General features: G+C 50.3%; 1 protein-coding gene across 1 annotated transcript in view; it reads right to left on the reverse strand.

Annotated features, from left to right (window-relative positions):
- Positions 1 to 1,811, reverse strand: part of LOC100467120 (glycoprotein Ib platelet subunit alpha) — a 7,725-nt gene extending 5,914 nt beyond the window's left edge. Inside the window, exons 1-2 of the mRNA XM_034647265.1 lie at positions 1,552 to 1,811; positions 8 to 1,311 (exon numbers count right to left, since the gene is read on the reverse strand). Of these exons, the coding sequence (XP_034503156.1) occupies positions 8 to 1,311; positions 1,552 to 1,797 (1,550 nt within the window). The 5' untranslated portion in view covers positions 1,798 to 1,811. The remainder of the gene's footprint in view (positions 1 to 7; positions 1,312 to 1,551) is intronic.
- Positions 1,812 to 16,777: the final 14,966 nt, after the last annotated feature.

Here is a 16,777-nt window from a genome sequence, read left to right on the forward strand (position 1 = left end):
GGTGGGCTCTGGGGTGGTTGGGGTCGTGGTGGTCTGTGAGGTGGTGGGGGTCGTACTAGGGGTCGTGCTGGGCTCTGGGGTGGTGGGGGTCATGGTGGGAGTTGTACTGGGGGTCGTGGTGGGCTCTGGGGCGGTGGGGGGTGTCGTGGGTTCCAGGTTGGCGGTGGGCATGGGGAGCTCTGAGGTGGTCGGGGTTGTGGTGGAGGGCGGGGGGTGGGGCATGGGTGTCCTGGGCTCTGGGGCAGTTGAGAATGTGCTCTGTGTCTCAGTGGACTCTACGGTGGGAGACAGATGGGACGTCTGGTCCAGAGAAGCGGTGGATGCTGGGTGGAGTGGGGCCCAGTGGGTTGTGTGGGCTCTGGTGTTGGTGGAGAACCTGACCACGGCCCTCGTGGCAGTTACCTTTCCCGCCTCTTCCTCTCCGTAGTCGTCGTAGCCTAGGTAATCCCCATCCCCAAGACTGGGGCAGCCCTTCCCTTGGTAGGTGTGGACGGGTGTGTTGGCCACGTTGACGCATCGCACACTGTCCACGTTGGGAGTCGTGGCCTTGACGTCTACACCCTCCTTCCATAAGTAAACATTATTCTCGTTGTCCTGCAGCCAGCGAGCAAAATAGAGGATCTCGCAGTCACAGGACCAGGGGTTGTTGTGGAGAAAAGCGAAAGGCAGGAGGTGGTCCCCAAAGAAGCCCTTCGGCACGGTGCGCAGCCAGTTCCCTTGGAGGTAGAGAGTGTCGAGTTCGCCCAGCCCATCCAGGAGCCCCGGGGGCAGCTCGCTCAACTTGTTGTCGGCCAGATTGAGCTTCCTCAGCTGGGGCACGGGCGCCAGGAGCCCCGGGGGCAGAGTCTTCAGCTTGTTGCCCCGCAGGTAGAGCTCCTGCAGTCCGCTCAGGCCGTCGAGGGCGCCAGGAGACAGCGAGGTCAGCTCGTTGTAGGAGACGTCCAGGGTGGTGAGGGCCGGCAGTGCCTGGCCTAGCGCGGGCAGGCTCCTCAGCTTATTGTGGGAGAGGTCCAGGGTCTCCAGCCGAGGCAGCGAGCCCGCAAGCTTCAGGCTGATCAGCTGGCTTTGGCGCAGGTGAAGCTGGGCGAGCTGGGCCAGAGAGCCCACGGACGCTGTGGAGAAGGTGCCCAGGGGGTTCTTGCCCAGGTGCAGGATGGCCGTGTCTTCCGGCAGACCTGGAGGCACCGCCCTCAGCCCCCTGTTGTCACAGTTCACTTCCACCTGGCTGGTCACCTGGGAGACCTCACAGACCAACTGGGGGTGCGAAGGGCGTGGCAGCAAGAGCAGCAACACGAGGAGAGGCATGGGGACCTGGGGGTCAGGGGGACACGGGCAGGGGAGTGGGCACCTCGTGGGTGCTGGCCATTATTCCTCCAGACTCTAGTTCCTGCTGCAGCCTCGGGGATCCCTCCAGAAACTCAGCCCCCCATTCCTGTCCTCCCCACTGCCCTCTCCCACCCTTGCCCCCCGAAGCCGAAACCGCTAGCCCCATGTCCTTGGTTCTTATCCATCCCTCAGCAGCCCCGTCCCCCAGCCCCAAGTCAAGCTTACGGGCAGGCAGAAGGACCTCCGAGGGCACAGGGTCTGTTGCAGGGTGTGACTCTGTCCTGCTCTCTTCCAGCTCCAGGGAGGGCTGAGCAGGGGCAGGAAGGCGATGGGGATGGGGAGGAAATGCCAGCCTGATAGCGACTCCCTCCTGTGACCTGGGAACAGTGTCCCTCCCGGACACAGGCCCTTATCACCTCCTTCCACAGCTGTCCCCAGCCCTCCTTGTGGCTCCCTTCTCCCACTTTCCATCTCCACAAGGCGGATTGGGAGTGGACTCCTCCAACCACCACCGTCCCCCGGATTCTAAACCTCTCCAGCTGCCACTCACTTCCCCTTCCCAGTTGCCAATTTTAACCCTTACTGCCCTCTGCCTTTCCCCCTCTCTAGCATGGTTCCCTCCAACCCACGGGCTTTGTTGTGGCCAACGTCACCAGTGTCCCCCAGCCCTCTACACCCACTGGACACTTACTATGATCTTGTTTTCTGCAGCCTGCATACCCACGGCCTCTCCTACCTTGGAACTCATGCCACTCATTTTCCTCTTCTCTGGCTGGCCTTTCTCAATCTTTGTAGAGTCCTCTTCCTCTGGCCTTCGTGGGAAGTCAGCCTTCCCCCAGAGTTTGGTCTCTGGCCCTCTCCCTTTCTTGCACTGCACAAACACCGATGTTACCCTCATTCATTCCCTTGCTTTCAACTACCATACACCCACCCCAGTGACTCGACTCTACTCCGACCCAGACCCTTCTCCAGAGACCCAAACATCGAGGTCCTGCTGCCTTTTGGATTCCTTGGATGTCCTGCAAACATTAAAACAATATGTTCAAAACTAAGCTCGTCTCTCTCCACATAGCTAGCCCTCCTGTGTCATTCAGCCCAGCGCATGGTACCATCATCTGCCCATTCGGCCACTCAGTCAATACAAACAATCCCCGATAGTCATCCTTAACTCCTTCCCTCCTTCATCCCCCATCCAACCTGTCACCAAGTCCTGCTGATTTTACCTCCTAATCTCTCCGAAACCCATTTCTCTCTACCCCCACCATTTCCAATCCAGGACACCAGCTCTTCTCTATGGCTTCACTGGAACAGCCTCCCACCTGATCTCCTGACACCCTGACCCCCTTTCTCCCCATCCCCACGGAGTGGTCTTCAAGAATGGCCTCCCTGCCTCCCTGACATGGCCTACAGGGTCCTATGTGATCTGACCCTTGCCTACCTGTCCAGCCCCATCTCTTACACTCCACCTTTCACTCTAGAAGATAATTTTATTTCTTTCTTATGCTTGGACTGTGTTCCTACCTCTTACCCTCTTCTGCCCAACGCTTACGTATCTGGAAAGCCCCAGCCCTGAATGTCTTCTCTGGAAAGCCTTTTACGTCCTCCCAAGACTTGGGCGGCCTGGCTGGCTCAGTGGGTGGAGCGTGTGACTCTTGATCTTGGGGTCATGAGTGCAAGCCCCATGTTGGGTGTAGAGATGACTTCAAAACAGAACTTCCCAAGACCAAGTGAGGTGCCGATTTCAGAGACGGCCACCATGTCTGTGGGTCTGCCACCCCCTCTCATGATTAAATGTCCCACCCACCCTCCCCCAGAAGAGACGTCGTGCAACCATGTCTGCTCCCTTCATCACTGGGGACACTTGAGCCGAATGCAGTTAATCCGTAGCTTTGAGATTTATGTAATTTGCCCACTGCAAAAAGTACTTGAGAACATGGAGAAAATGAGGACTCAGGCATCAGGAAGTGTGGTGAGAAGTTGCAGAGAGAGAGAGAGGGGCCGTGAGGTGGAGTGGAGCCCCTGGAGCTATTGATTGTTGATGTATTGGGGTTTTTCGTTGTAAGCAACAGAAAATGTCCTTGGCAAGATGAATAGGAATTTGTTAAACGTTCATTGGCCACTTCCCAGTAAGGGCCAGAGAACCAGACTTGGAACTGTGTAGCCCGGAACAGAACTGGGCTGCAGAACCAGTCTGGTGAGCAAAACTCCACTCCTGCTCCAAGACCAGTCACTGAACTGGAGCCTCCGTGTTCGCACAACCTCCCTGCACAGAGACAGCCTCCTGGACCGCCCCTCCTCCTTTGTGGTACCAGCTCGATTCAAAGTCTGGGTGTCGGTCGGCTTAGTCATATGCCTGTGACCCAGCTGCGAGGAAGTCTGGGAAAGCAAGTCTGGCGGTTTCAGCCTCTGTAATAGGCCGATTCTGCTTCTCCAAACATTCCTAAATTGAAGGCTTCTGCGGACACAGAAAAGGGGTTCATCTGCTTTGGGACCTACTGAAATGATCCTGTGTTTTGTTTTCTTCACATGTTAAAGTTCTGAATTTTTTTTTCTAATTTCACATCTTTGAAGGCTGGGGATTAACACTACTTGACTATTATGACTTATTCTTTTAATATAATTCTAGGTTGCCTTGCTCATATGCTACTTAGAGCTCTTACATCTAAGTTAGAAAATAGAAGTGGCTCATAGGTTTCTTTTGAGGGGCTTTGTCTTTTTCTGTTTGTTTGTTTTGTTTTGTTACCAGAGTTATGCTGGCTTTAAGAAATTAAGTTGGAAAATTTTATATTCTCTGAAAAAGTTAAGAGATCGTAGGGGTTTTCCATTGAATTCGGGGTTGGTGGAATTCACCTATAAAACCATCTGGACTTGATGCCGTTTGGGTAATAGCTTCTGGAATACCTTTCCAATTTCTATAATTTTTGGTCTGTTGAGATTTCTTGGGTCAATTTTGATCTTGAGTCAATTTTGGTAATTGATAGTTTCTCATAAAATATCTTTCATGTGGCTATTCAAATTTAGTATTGCAGGTTTGAGCATGTAAACTTTTATCATTTGTTAAAATCTCCATTTGGGAGTTATGACCCCTTGTCTTTTCTCTCTCCCCATTCCCTCTTTTTTTCCTCACTGGATGGACTTGCCCAAGATGAGTCTATTTTATTGAGCTAGTCAAAAAACCAGATTTTTAAAAAAAGATTTTATTATTTATTTGATAGAGATAGTGAGAGAGCACAAGTAGGGGGAGCAGCAGGCAAAGGGAGAGGGAGAAGCAGGCTCCCCGCTGAACAAGGAGCCTGATGCGGAGCTTGATCCCAGGACACTGATATCATGACCTGAGCTGAAGGCAGACGCTCAACCGACTAAGCCACCCAGGCGCCCCAAAGAACCAGATTTATTAGTTTTACTAGTCAATTGCTTTTTTTCCCCTCTTGGATGATGAATGTCTGTTTCCACCTTTAATAATTCTTCATACTTTGAGCTTATTTTCCTGTTCTCTTCCTTACCTTCTTGAGTTGAAATTTTTAGTTCATTTATTTTCCATCTTTCTTGCTTTTCAAGTAAATCCACTTAATTCATACTTTTCATCTGAGTACTGCTTTGTACCACTTAACATGTCTTATCATGTAATACCCAAAGGAAATATGTATAATTTTTTAATGCAGCATTCATGCCTCTTAGGTAAGAGGACCCCAGTTTCTTTTGGGAGATCTCATCTCCTCAGATGAGTACAGACTTGATAAGAGTATAAGAGTAGGCATCCTGGGGCGCCTGGGTGGCACAGCGGTTAAGCGTCTGCCTTCGGCTCAGGGTGTGATCCCAGCGTTATGGGATCGAGCCCCACATCAGGCTCCTCCACTATGAGCCTGCTTCTTCCTCTCCCACTCCCCCTGCTTGTGTTCCCTCTCTCGTTGACTGTCTCTCTCTCTGTCAAATAAGTAAATAAAATCTTTAAAAAAAAAAAAAAAGAGTAGGCATCCTGCCCTCTCATTTTGGAAACCCAAATGTCTTTGGAAGCTCCTTCCACCGGGTTCTTCCTGTCACCACCTGAGTTTAGCTCTGGGATGTAACCTTATCATGGACAACTGTTCTCCCTGTCGTAGGTTTTCAAATGGTGACTGTGGTGACAAGAAAAGAGAAAATAGAACTGGACAGCATTCATTTCAAGAAAGTGCTCAGGAAAAGTGTAGAACGGTTCCTCCTACAAAGGGCCCATTGCTACCTGATTCCCGAGCAGTCCTGGATTATCATGTTAACTTGTACCCGGTGAGCCCTGCATCTTTCCAACAAGTCTCTGTTGCATTAAGTTAGGCAGAGTTGATCTCATCCAAAGAATCCGACTCAGTGCTCTAGCTATGGTTCATTTTTAAAGAGTTTGTGCGGGAGACATTCGTTGGACGTCTACTCAAGATCCATTCAACTTTTCTTTCTTTTCTCTTGAAAAATTACTCTGACTCAGTCCTTAGGGTTCTTGTGGGAATGATTCTATTCCAGCTGCATAAGTGGACCTCAGCCAGTGACGGGGCCCAAGCAACAAGCCTGATATAAGCTGGTCAGGGTATCCGGTGGTCCAAGTGAAAGTGTTCCAGGGACAGAAACAAACTAGGTGGGTCATAACAGAGTTTGCACTGAGTTTGGTGCCTGACATGGGGCTCGATCCCACAACTCTGAGATCAAGACCGAAGCCAAAATCAAGAGGCAGACACTCCCACCGACTGAGCCACCCAGGCACCTCTCTTTGTGTCATTCTTTGGGTTTGTCCTATTTGGGATTTACTTGGCTTCTTGCATGTCTGTTTATGTTTCTTTACAAATTTGGGTAGTCTCTTGGGGCACCTGGGTGGCTCAGATGGTTGTGTCTGCCTTTGGCTCATGTCATGATCTCCAGGTCCTGGGATCAATCCCCCCACTGGGCTCCCTGCTCAACATGGTAGATGTTTTATTAGAGTCCCAGAGCTTCCTGAGACTTTTTTTTTTTTTAAGATTTATTTATTTTGGAAACAGAGAGAGAGCACAAATGAGAGAGGGAGGGGCAGAAGGTAGAGGGACAAGCAGACTCCCTGCTGAGCATGGAACCCAACCCAGGGCTTGATCCCAGGACCCTGAGATCCTTTTTTTTTTTTNCTTTTTTTTTTTTTTTTTTTTTAGGATTTTTTGTTTATTCATTTGAGAGAGAGAGTGAGAGCACAAACAGGGGTGAGGGGCAGAGGGAGAAGCAGGCTCTCTGCTGAGCAGGGAGCCCCATGCAGGACTCGATCCCAGGACCCCGGGATCATGATGTGAGCCGGAGGCAGGTGCCCAACCAACTGAGCCACCCAGGAATCCCAGGACCCTGAGATCCTGACCTGCATTGAAATCAAGAGTCAGAGGCTACACTGACTGAGCCACCCAGCCCCCCTCCTTTTTTTGAAGTCTGTTTTCTCTCTGTTGTTTGGAAAGGGTGGTTCCTATAGTTGTATCTTCCAGCTCATTGATTCTTTTCTCTGTTCCCTCCATTGTGCTGTGGCGCCCACTCCCTGAGCTTTAATTTCGGCCGTCCCGCCTTTCAGCACTACGATCTCCCTCTGGGTCATCTTTAGATCTTCTGTGCCTTTGCTGAAGTCAGGTCTGCAACGGTTTCAAGCGTGTCTGTAACGTCTTGTTAAAGCATTTATATCGTGGCTGCTTTGAAATACTTCCCAAAGAATCCTCACACCTCCGTCCTTGGGTGTTGGCAGCTGCTGGTGTCTGTGTCATTCATTTCGAGGTCTTTGCAGTTCCTGGTATGAGGAACGACGCTTCTTTTTTCATTGAAATGTGGCCATTTCTGTATGGTTTTATGAGAGTCTGGGCCTAAAACCTTCTGTTCTAGCTGGCTTTTTCTGACACCGCTCTGGCAAGAAAAGGTGCTACCAGGCGGAATTAGAAGTTCAAGCCCCCCCTTCTGTTGACATCTGGGGTGAGGGTGGGGGTCTCAGCTCCCCGCGCAGTCCCTGCAGCCTCCTAAGTGAGGAAACGAGTGACCGCCCTAACCCACCTGGCCTCCCCTGACGCCCTGCAGTGGGGAGGGGAAGGGGTGCCTGGCCACTGCCTGGGATGGAAATCCAGGCTCCCCCGTGGCTACCGGCCAGCTTTGGTAAAGTCCCTGCCCCCCTGCTTGGCCTTCCCAGAAAGCTCCCCACCCTGGCAGGGATGTTGGGGCATCTCATGATGAGCCTGGGGAGGGCAGAACTCTAGGCTCACCCTTTGGCCTTTGCAGGTGTGGGTGTGGCCACACTTTGTGGTTTGCCTGGAATAGAGTGGTTATTTCCCGAGTTCTGCCTCCTTAGGGCTATTCCTTGCCTGGTGCTTTGGCTAGAGAGAGCAGGCTTTTGTAGGGGCTTTATCTTCTTCCTCCCCTCTCCCCCTCCTCTTCCTCCTTCTTTCTTCTTCTTCTCTTCCTCCTTCTCCTCCTTATTATTATTATTATTATTACTTTGTCTGAGCCTGTATCCAGGTTGCTGACTCCTTCACCTCTTGTGTTTATATAGAATGTTCCAGAGTTTAGTTGGACTTAATGGGTCAAACAGGGAAAAATGCATCTACTCCATCTTCCCAGAAACAGAAACCTCCCTGGTGGCGCTGGCTACCTTTTTCCTGCAAACTTCTCAATTTCCCACGGTTGGCGATAAACATAGCACGTGAGGGTTAGTTTTATGTATCAACTTGGGCCAGACTCACCATTTGTGAACATTTTGTCTCATTTTGCTTTATCACTCTTTCTCAAGTGTTTTTTCCTGAACTGAGACAAACGTGGAGACGTCGTGTCCCTTTGCCACTAACATTTCCATGTGTGTTTCCTAAAAACAAAGACATTTTCTTACATAACTGCAGTGTGCTTGTTAATTTCAGGAAATTCAGTACCGATGCAATGATATTATCCAATCTACAGTTCATGTTCCCATTTTGCCGATCGTCCAAAAAATGTGCTTTAGAGCTGCCCTCCTCCCCCACCCAAGCGCAGGACCCCCCCACCCCAGGACTACAGCTCTTTTATTTCCTATAGTTCCTTAAAATGTCTTTATTCTTTGGACTTTGACATTTTTGAAAGCCACAGTCCAGTAATTACATCGAATGTCCCTCGATTGTGGAGAATTTCCCTCTGTCCGTCTGATGTTTCTCGTGCTTGGATTTGGGGGGTGTGTTTCTGGCGTGACTATGACAGACATGATGTGGCTTTCTGGGGGGCAATCGTATCAGGAAACACTTTATATCTCTTTGACCTGTTTCTGGCGGTGTTGACTTTGATACGTGGTGAAGGTGGAATCCACCGTGCTTTTCCACGGTCAAGATGCTGTTTTTCCGGGGTGCCTGGGCGGCACAGCGGTTAAGCGTCTGCCTTCGGCTCAGGGCGTGATCCCGGCGTTATGGGATCGAGCCCCACGTCAGGCTCCTCTGCTATGAGCCTGCTTCTTCCTCTCCCACTCCCCCTGCTTGTGTTCCCTCTCTCGCTGGCTTTCTCTATCTCTGTCAAATAAATAAATAAAATCTTTTAAAAAAAAAAGATTCTGTTTTTCCTTTTGTCGCTAAGAAGCCCTTTTGTGGGGAGATATTTTGATGCTATGTAAATATCCTGTTCCAATTAAACTCCGGCCTGTAAGTTGCAGCAGCCATTGATGACCCTTGCGTGATTTGATTATTGCCGGAAATCTTGAAAAACTCTTTTTAGGTGGTTTACATGTATTCCTTTTCCTTGTAACCGGAAGAACCCAACTAAAACAAAACATTAGAATTGGAAGTGGGGTTTCACTGAACTGACCCCGAGTGTCATCAGGTGGAATGGACAGTTTCCACCCAGTGTTTGCGCACCAAAGCCACTAACTGGGCCCTCTCCGGGGGTCTCTTGGGCTCTAAGGATGGGCCCCTCAGTGGGGCGGTGGTGGAGCTGGAATTCCAGGAGGGAAACTGGTCTTTGAGCTCTCTAGGCTGGGTTCGTTACTGTGTTGTAAATTCCTACAGCCCTGCCCAAGCTTTGTTTTAACCGCCAACCGTCTACTCCTCCAGCCAGCAAACTTCCGGACAGAAGCACAGCGCGTGCTCTAAAGGGGTAGACGCCATCCAGTAAGACGCCTCCTTTGGCTCCTCTCTCTGTCTCCTGCCTGACGTTTATATGCTTCCGTTAGTATCTTCCTATCATAGCCTTCCAAGGATCCCGCCAAAACCCTACCTGCACTCCTGCTGAAAGACAGCATTCCCGGGGAACGCCCCCCCCCCCCCGTTCCCTCGCTCAGCAGTGCTGGTTCCCCCACGCTCTGTGGACAGCTGCTCACTGCTCCGATGTCTGGTGCTTGAATAAGAGTGCCCTGTGATGTCCTTTGTTGAGCAGAAATTCCTAATTGTAATGTATTCAGGCCGTCAATGTGTCCTTTTATGGTTTGTGGTATTGGTATCTTGTTTCAGAAAATCCCACCCCAAGGTCAGAAAAATACTCTCCTACCCTCTCGTCTTTAGCCTTATAGTCTTACCGTTGTTTTAAAGTCTTTAATCCCCCGGAGTTTACTTTTGCACGCAGCTTGCTTTCTTTTTTTCTCCACAGAGGGAGGCAACTGCTTACCTTGTCTGCTGCTCTAACCTGTCCTTCCTGATGTCACCCCACTGTTCGCCCGGAACCACCCTTCTGTGTGCACACCGGCGGCTCCTCTGCTCTTACCGCTTCCCATAGTTTGTCGGCAACTAAGCAATGCCAGCTGTGTCCTTCTGTGTTTTAGATATTTGTTTGCTGCTTATTTGTTTTAACTTCTGTGGTATGTTTTAATATCTGGCAGGGTGATTCCTTCCCCTTTTCTTTTTCAAAACTGATGTGGCAATTCATGGACCTTTTTTTTTTTTTAAATATTTTATTTATTTATTAGAGAGAGAGAGAGACAGCCAGCGAGAGAGGGAACACAGGCAGGGGGAGGGGGAGAGGAGGAAGCAGGCTCCCAGTGGAGCAGGGAGCCTGATGCCGTCTTGATCCCAGGGTCCTGGGATCAGACTCTGAGCTGAAAGCAGACGCTTAATGACTGAGCCCCCCCAGGCACCCCAGATGGACCTTTATACTGTCATAAACATTTTATCTTTAAATATATATATATTTATTTGAGGAATCTCTACACCCAACATGGGGCTTGAACTCACAACCCCGAGATCAAGGGTCACACACTCTACCGACTGAGCCAGCCAGGTACCTCTGTACTGTCATAAACATTTTAGAATAAGTTCCTCCTCAAGTTCCTAAGAATTTAACTTACAGCTTATTTGGGGGAGAGCTGTCATCTTTCTAACGTTGAGTCAGTGCATCCAAACCAAGAATTTATCTCCCCATTTACACTGGTTTTTATGTCCTTTAACAGTTTCACATTTTTTTCCCATAAAGGTTTTACATAAATGTGGAGAACATCCTTAGTAAATTTTAGTTCTCGGGCACCTGGGTGGCTCAGTCGGTTGGATGTCCAACCCTTGGTTTCCGCTCAGGTCATGATCTCAGGGTCGTGAGATCAAGCCCGACATTGGGCCCTACACTCGGCTTGGAGTCTGCTTGGGATTCTCTCCCTCTGCCCCTCCCCCTGCTCGTGCTCTCTCTCTCTCCTCCTGTCTCTCAAATGAATACATGAATCTTTAAAAAAAATAAATGAAGTTTAGTTCCGAACACTTCATAGATTCTGTTAGTGTTGTGATCGTTTGTGTTCTATTGCTTCGAGCTCATTATTGCCAGTGCCAAGGAGAGCGAGTGCCATTTGTAAGTGTTTCTTGCATCCGGTGAAGCCCTGACTCTGCTGTTGGCTCCAGTGGTTTGCTTATTGTCGCTGCTAGATTTTCCTCGTACGTAATTATACCGTCACATAATTATCTTTTCCTTTCCTGTCTTACTGCTTTTTTCATTTTCTTATCCTAGTGCGTTGGCCAGGACCCCACCAGTGCTGCCGTCATGACAGTCCTGTCCTACCCCCGTCTTTGCAGGGAGCGCATCATGACAGGTAAGTCTTTTTCAAGTTCAGAATGTTGTTTTCTGAAGTTTTTGAAGTTGACGTCCTGTTTTACACCGTGTGTGTTTTCCTACTTCTAATTCCTACCAGCGCGGGATCTTTCTCCGGGAGTTCACTAGCGCAATTAACATGGGAACGTTTTCTGATGTTAAACCATTTGAAGTGGTAGAAATGGTCTCAGCTGTGACTCACAGAATATCAGCAAGGCTTTCTTAAAAACTAAGGGCATTAATTTTTTTAAGTTTATTTATTTAAGTAATCACTACACTCAACATGGGGCTCAAACTCACAACCCCGAGATCAAGAGCTGCACACTCTGCTGAGCGAGCCAGCCAGGGGACGCCCCGACGGCCATTAACTTCTCAACCATCAGAGAGATCGGCCCTCACAGGTTGGTCTGGAGGCCTGATGGTGCCATTCAGTAGGAAGGAGCCCACCCTTCTAATGGGCCATCTCTGGCACACTGGCCTTCTGTCCTCAGCCCAGTTACCTCATGGTGGCAACATGGCTGCCACCTCAAAGGCATGAATCCGGTGGTGGAAGGGAAAGAGCAGGAGCAGACATGAAAAACCGCTTTACCTTAGGTGACTCTCCTTTTACCAGCAAAGGACAGACTTTGCTGGCAGCCCCCACCCTGGCAGACTTCTAGTGACATTGGTCAGAAAAGGATCACGGTGCTTCTGGCTGTAAGAGAGGGTTGTATTCTGAGTGCCTGGCATAGAAGATGGGGTTCTGTGACTCATTGCAACCCATCCCTCGGGGCTGGGCGTGCGCGGCCACTCTCAACAAGATGGGGTTCCTTTGGGAGGAAAGAATGCACGTCACTCCCACATTTGTGGGGCGTGCTGCACTTAATCAGGTCAGATGATTTCTTTCTCAATCAACCTTTTGGCCTGTTTTGTATGTAGGATTTTCACGTTTATGTTCATAAGTGAATGAGGCCTGTGTTTTCATTTTCTTGTGTCCTTTGCCGAAGTTGGAACTTCCTAAAACGAGTCGGTTTGCCTTCTTTTTCTACTTTTGGGAAGAGGTTGTGGGCAATCAGATGATCCGTTTCTTGAACGTTCAGTAGAAATCACCTGTAAAACCACCGGGGCATCAGGGGGAGGGGGGAGTCTTTTGTTACGTGGACATCACTAGCTGAGCTTTGTAACCGCCTCTCTCTACTTTTACTGATGCCCCCTGCCGCCTTTTACGTATAAAGTGGTGCTTATTTTTAGTAACGAATGAATAAAATGAATTAAAAAACCCAGCCTTGGGATAAAGCGAAGAGAACTTTCTGTTTTAGATTCTTGTCCAACAAACCCTCTCCCCATGATGAGGCTGAAAAACTCACAAACACAGTAATCTCTTTTCTCTGATTTTAGACCACAGGTAGAAAATCAATTTAACTTTGTACCTCCCCTTTAAAAATCAGTTTTACATGCTATTAAACAGAAGGGATCAAACAAGGGGGCGCCTGGCTGGCTCGGTTGGTGGAGCGTGTGACCCTTGAACTCGTGGTCATGAGTTCGAGCCCACATCGGGGATAGTGATTCCTTAAAAATACAATCTTTAGCATGTGTGTGGTTGGCTCAGTCAGTTAAGCTTCCAACTCTTGACTTTGGCTCAGGTCATGATCTCAGGGTCATGAGATCAAGCCCCATGTCAGGCTCCACTCTGGGTGTGAAGCCTGCTTAAGATTCTCCCTCTCAGGGCGCCTGGGTGGCACAGCGGTTAAGCGTCTGCCTTCGGCTCAGGGCATGATCCCGGCGTTATGGGATCGAGCCCCACATCAGGCTCTTCCTCTATGAGCCTGCTTCTTCCTCTCCCACTCCCCCTGCTTGTGTTCCCTCTCTCGCTGGCTGTCTCTATCTCTGTCGAATAAATAAATCTTTAAAAAAAAAAAAAGATTCTCCCTCTCCCTCTCCCCTCTCTCCCTCCCTCTCTTAAAAAAAATCTTAGGGGTGCCTAGGGGCTCAGTCAGTTAAGCATCTGCCTTCGGCTCAGGTCATGATGTCAGGGTCCTGGAATCGAATCCTGCATCGGGCTCCCTGCTCAGTGGGGAGTCTGCTTCTCCCTCTGCCCCTCCTTCCCGCTCGCCCTGTCTCTCTGTTTCTCAAATAAACAAAATCTTTAAAAAAATAAATTTAAAAAATCTTAAAAAGAAGAGAAAGGATCAAGTGATCAGAAAAATAAATGTCTTCCATAAAAACTGGTCACATTTAATCAAAATGTGACATGTTACATTATTCATTTAATATGAAGACAGCTTTCTTAGGCATGATACTGTCATCAGTCCTCACGGGCGTGAATGGATCTGCCTTTATGTTGCTTTGGTTCTAAAGAGTAGAAGTGAATCTCTCTCTCTCTCTTTTTTTAAGATTTTATTTATTTGACAGAGCAGAGAGAGAGCACAAGCAGGGGGAACGGGAGGGAGCAGAGGGAGAGGGACAAGCTCGCTGCTGAGCAGGGAGCCCGATGCAGGACTCGCCCCCAGGATCCTGGGATCATGACCTGAGCCGAAGGCAGACGCATCACTGGCAGAGCCCCCCAGGTGCCCCCAGAGTAGAACTGAATCCTTCACGTCAACCATATGCCCGCTGTTTTGCCATCGCTGACGTGGAGTCGAGTGCTGGCAGGAGAAACGCTGGTGATGACTAGTTCTCTTCTAAAAAGAATATCAAAGGAAGGGTCTTTTTCATGATCTCATCACAGGACCGAGGGGACTTTTGGAAGGAAAATACGGCCGGGCAGGAAGATCACGGCAGCTGTCACCGTCAAAAGCCTTCGCAAAAACATGGCCTGTGTGTTAGAAGCGTGTGCCCGTAACCGTAAGGAGGGGAAGGCGAGGACGCCCACACGGAAGGAAAGCAGGAATTGGGTCTGTTTTGTATCTTTCACAGCCGTCATCCTTTACTGAAACGGACAAGACCGTCAGACCCCGAGCCGTGGCGTCGGAGAGCAAACGTCGCCGCAATGCTTTCACGGAGCCTCTGAGCGAACGTCACCCGGCTCTGTGCTCTGAGCGTGTCCTCCAGGCTCACTGAAGCAGGAGGTCTTGTTTTCCTCGTTTTGGAATACGACGGAAGCTCCCCTTCCTCCCAACAGGAGTGCTTTAGACGCCGGGTGCTCACGGCAGGGGCGGCCTGGTAGGTTAGAGCTCAGGAGCCGGACTCGCTGGAGTGCATCTCGGCTTCTCGCGCCCTTTCTCTGTGAGGACCGCCCGTCTTGGGGCTGTGGACGGAGTTCCTAGCGGTGGTTCTGCTCGGACCCTGAAGCATGTTCTCCTGGGTTTTCGGAATCATCAGCAAGATCTGTGCGGACGGCCTACTCTGCTGGAGCCAAGCCCACGACGTTCTAGAATGTTCCCTGGAATGCACCGTCCATGCTCGGCTGCTGCTGAAACCTGCCTTCCGCCTTCTTCCTCTGTTCTCAGAGGAGACGTTACAGGAGACCTGGAATCGGGCAGTCAGAGTGGAGTCCTCCTCTCCTGCCCTGTGAGTCCCAAAGACTTTTGTTTTCTCCTGTAGCCACAAGAGTAAAGAGGTCACGTTCTGGGGAGGGTGCGGGCATCCTCCTGGGCCCGGGGGACCCCTGGCTGTATCAGCCACCCCAGAGGCCCCCTCCTCTGCTTTCCCTCTCCTCTCTACCTCTCCCATCTTTGTCGCTCTCATTTCTGCTCCTCCCTGTTGGAAGATTTTTATTATGAGTCTTCACCGTTTTCATCTGTCTCCCGAGGAACCAGCCGCCCTCCTGCTCTGGTCTGCGTTCCCTCCAACACCAGGACCACCGCCCTCTCCATCCCCCACTCAGGTGCCTCTCCCCGCTCACCATCAGTGCCCTTAGAGGGGAGGCCCCACCACCTTGTGAGCCTTGGATGGTTTTCAGTGACAGGAGATGAGCCGGTGGCTCCCTGTTTGTCATTTGCTTCCCTTGGGTTTATGGTTTGGACCCACAGAAATACCCTGCAGTTCTTTCTCTCTACGGTCTCTGGTTTGGGGCTGCAGGGGAGGGAAGCAAGGCCTTCTTCCCTCTGAGATAAGGAATACGCTGGTGCTGGCTTTGCTGTAGGACTTTCTTGATTCCGTTTTATGTTCAGATTGTCTGGCCCACCGAGCGGCGGTCGTGAGCTGAGGGCCTGGTAGTTATTTTGACGATGGGTTTTCTAGTTGTCCCAATGGGGTTTGTCTGATTAAGGCTTATATTCTGTATTAATGTACTATTTTATCTTCAGATTCTCTTATACTGGCACAAAAACAGCTCGACCCTCTTCATCAGCGTGGGGAAATCCAAATAACGAGACAGCAGCTGTCACCTGCTGAGTTGGCAAAGATTCTCGAGCTTGAAGCTATTCTATCCTGGGGAGGGCGCGAGCGGGACAAGCGTTCTCGTACTCCTGTGGCCTGAATGCTGGAAGCGGGCACGTGCTGTTTCTGGAGAACAGTTGGGCAAAAGGCACCAGCGTTTTTTTGGTTTTGTTTTTTTAACGCATGAACTTTTTGTCTCAGTCGTTTCCCTGCTAGGAATTTGCCCTCTGGATACATTTGCAAAAAGTAGAGCAAAGGGAAATGCATAAATACGTTCACGGCCGCGGAGCAGGCGATCGCAGAGCCCCGAACGGTGCGTACCTTCAGCGTCCGCCCGTCGGGTCGGGAGCGCTTGCCTGGGGCGCATGCGTACCACGAAGAAGCATCGGGGTGGCAGCTGCGAGAGTGAGGGCCCCGGGGGGCAGGGCCGCGCCCCACCTCCCGCCAGGGGAGAAGTTGCAGGAAGTAAATGAGCGCTCGCTTCTGTATCCGTGTGTACGCGCACACACGTGCCGGACTTCGCTCTGGAAAGATATACATCCGGGGCGCCGGGGTGGCTCAGTCGGTGCGGCGTCTGCCTTCGGCTGGGGTCGGGATCCCAGAGTCCTGGGATCGAGGCCGCATCTGCCCCTGCTCAGCGGGGAGCCTGCTTCTCCTTCTCCCTCTGCCTCTGCTCTCTCCTGCTCTGCTCGCTCTCATGCTCACCCTCCCTCTCTCTGTCTCAAATAAATAAAATCTTAAAAAAGAAAAAAAAACAGATGCATATTTAACAGAAGCTGTTAATCTTTGGGGAGAGGGGCTGGGTAGAAAGGAGTGATGTGATTTTTGGTTTTTGGGTCTAGTTGGCACGCAGTGTCACATTCCTTTCCGGTGTGCGACCCAGCGATTCAACAAGAAAGGTTAGAGTTTCATTATGTCTGTCTGGATTTTTCTGTGTTTCTAGTGGTAGCATGTGTTACTTTTATTTTTTATTTTTATTTTTTTTTTGAAGAGACACATTATTCCATTACAAATGTTCAAACATCGGAACGGGTGGGTTGTCATGACCGGAAGGAAAATGGAATTGCAGTTTCGGGATGACGGTTACCGCTGAGCAGGGTTGGGGGCGGGGGATCCATGGGGGGGGGGGCGCAGAGGGGGTTCCGGGGACGGGAAGGGCCGATTTCTTGGCCTGGGGGGGGGG

This window comes from Ailuropoda melanoleuca, chromosome 17, assembly GCF_002007445.2.
Source record: "Ailuropoda melanoleuca isolate Jingjing chromosome 17, ASM200744v2, whole genome shotgun sequence".
Classification (NCBI taxonomy): Eukaryota; Metazoa; Chordata; class Mammalia; order Carnivora; family Ursidae; genus Ailuropoda; species Ailuropoda melanoleuca.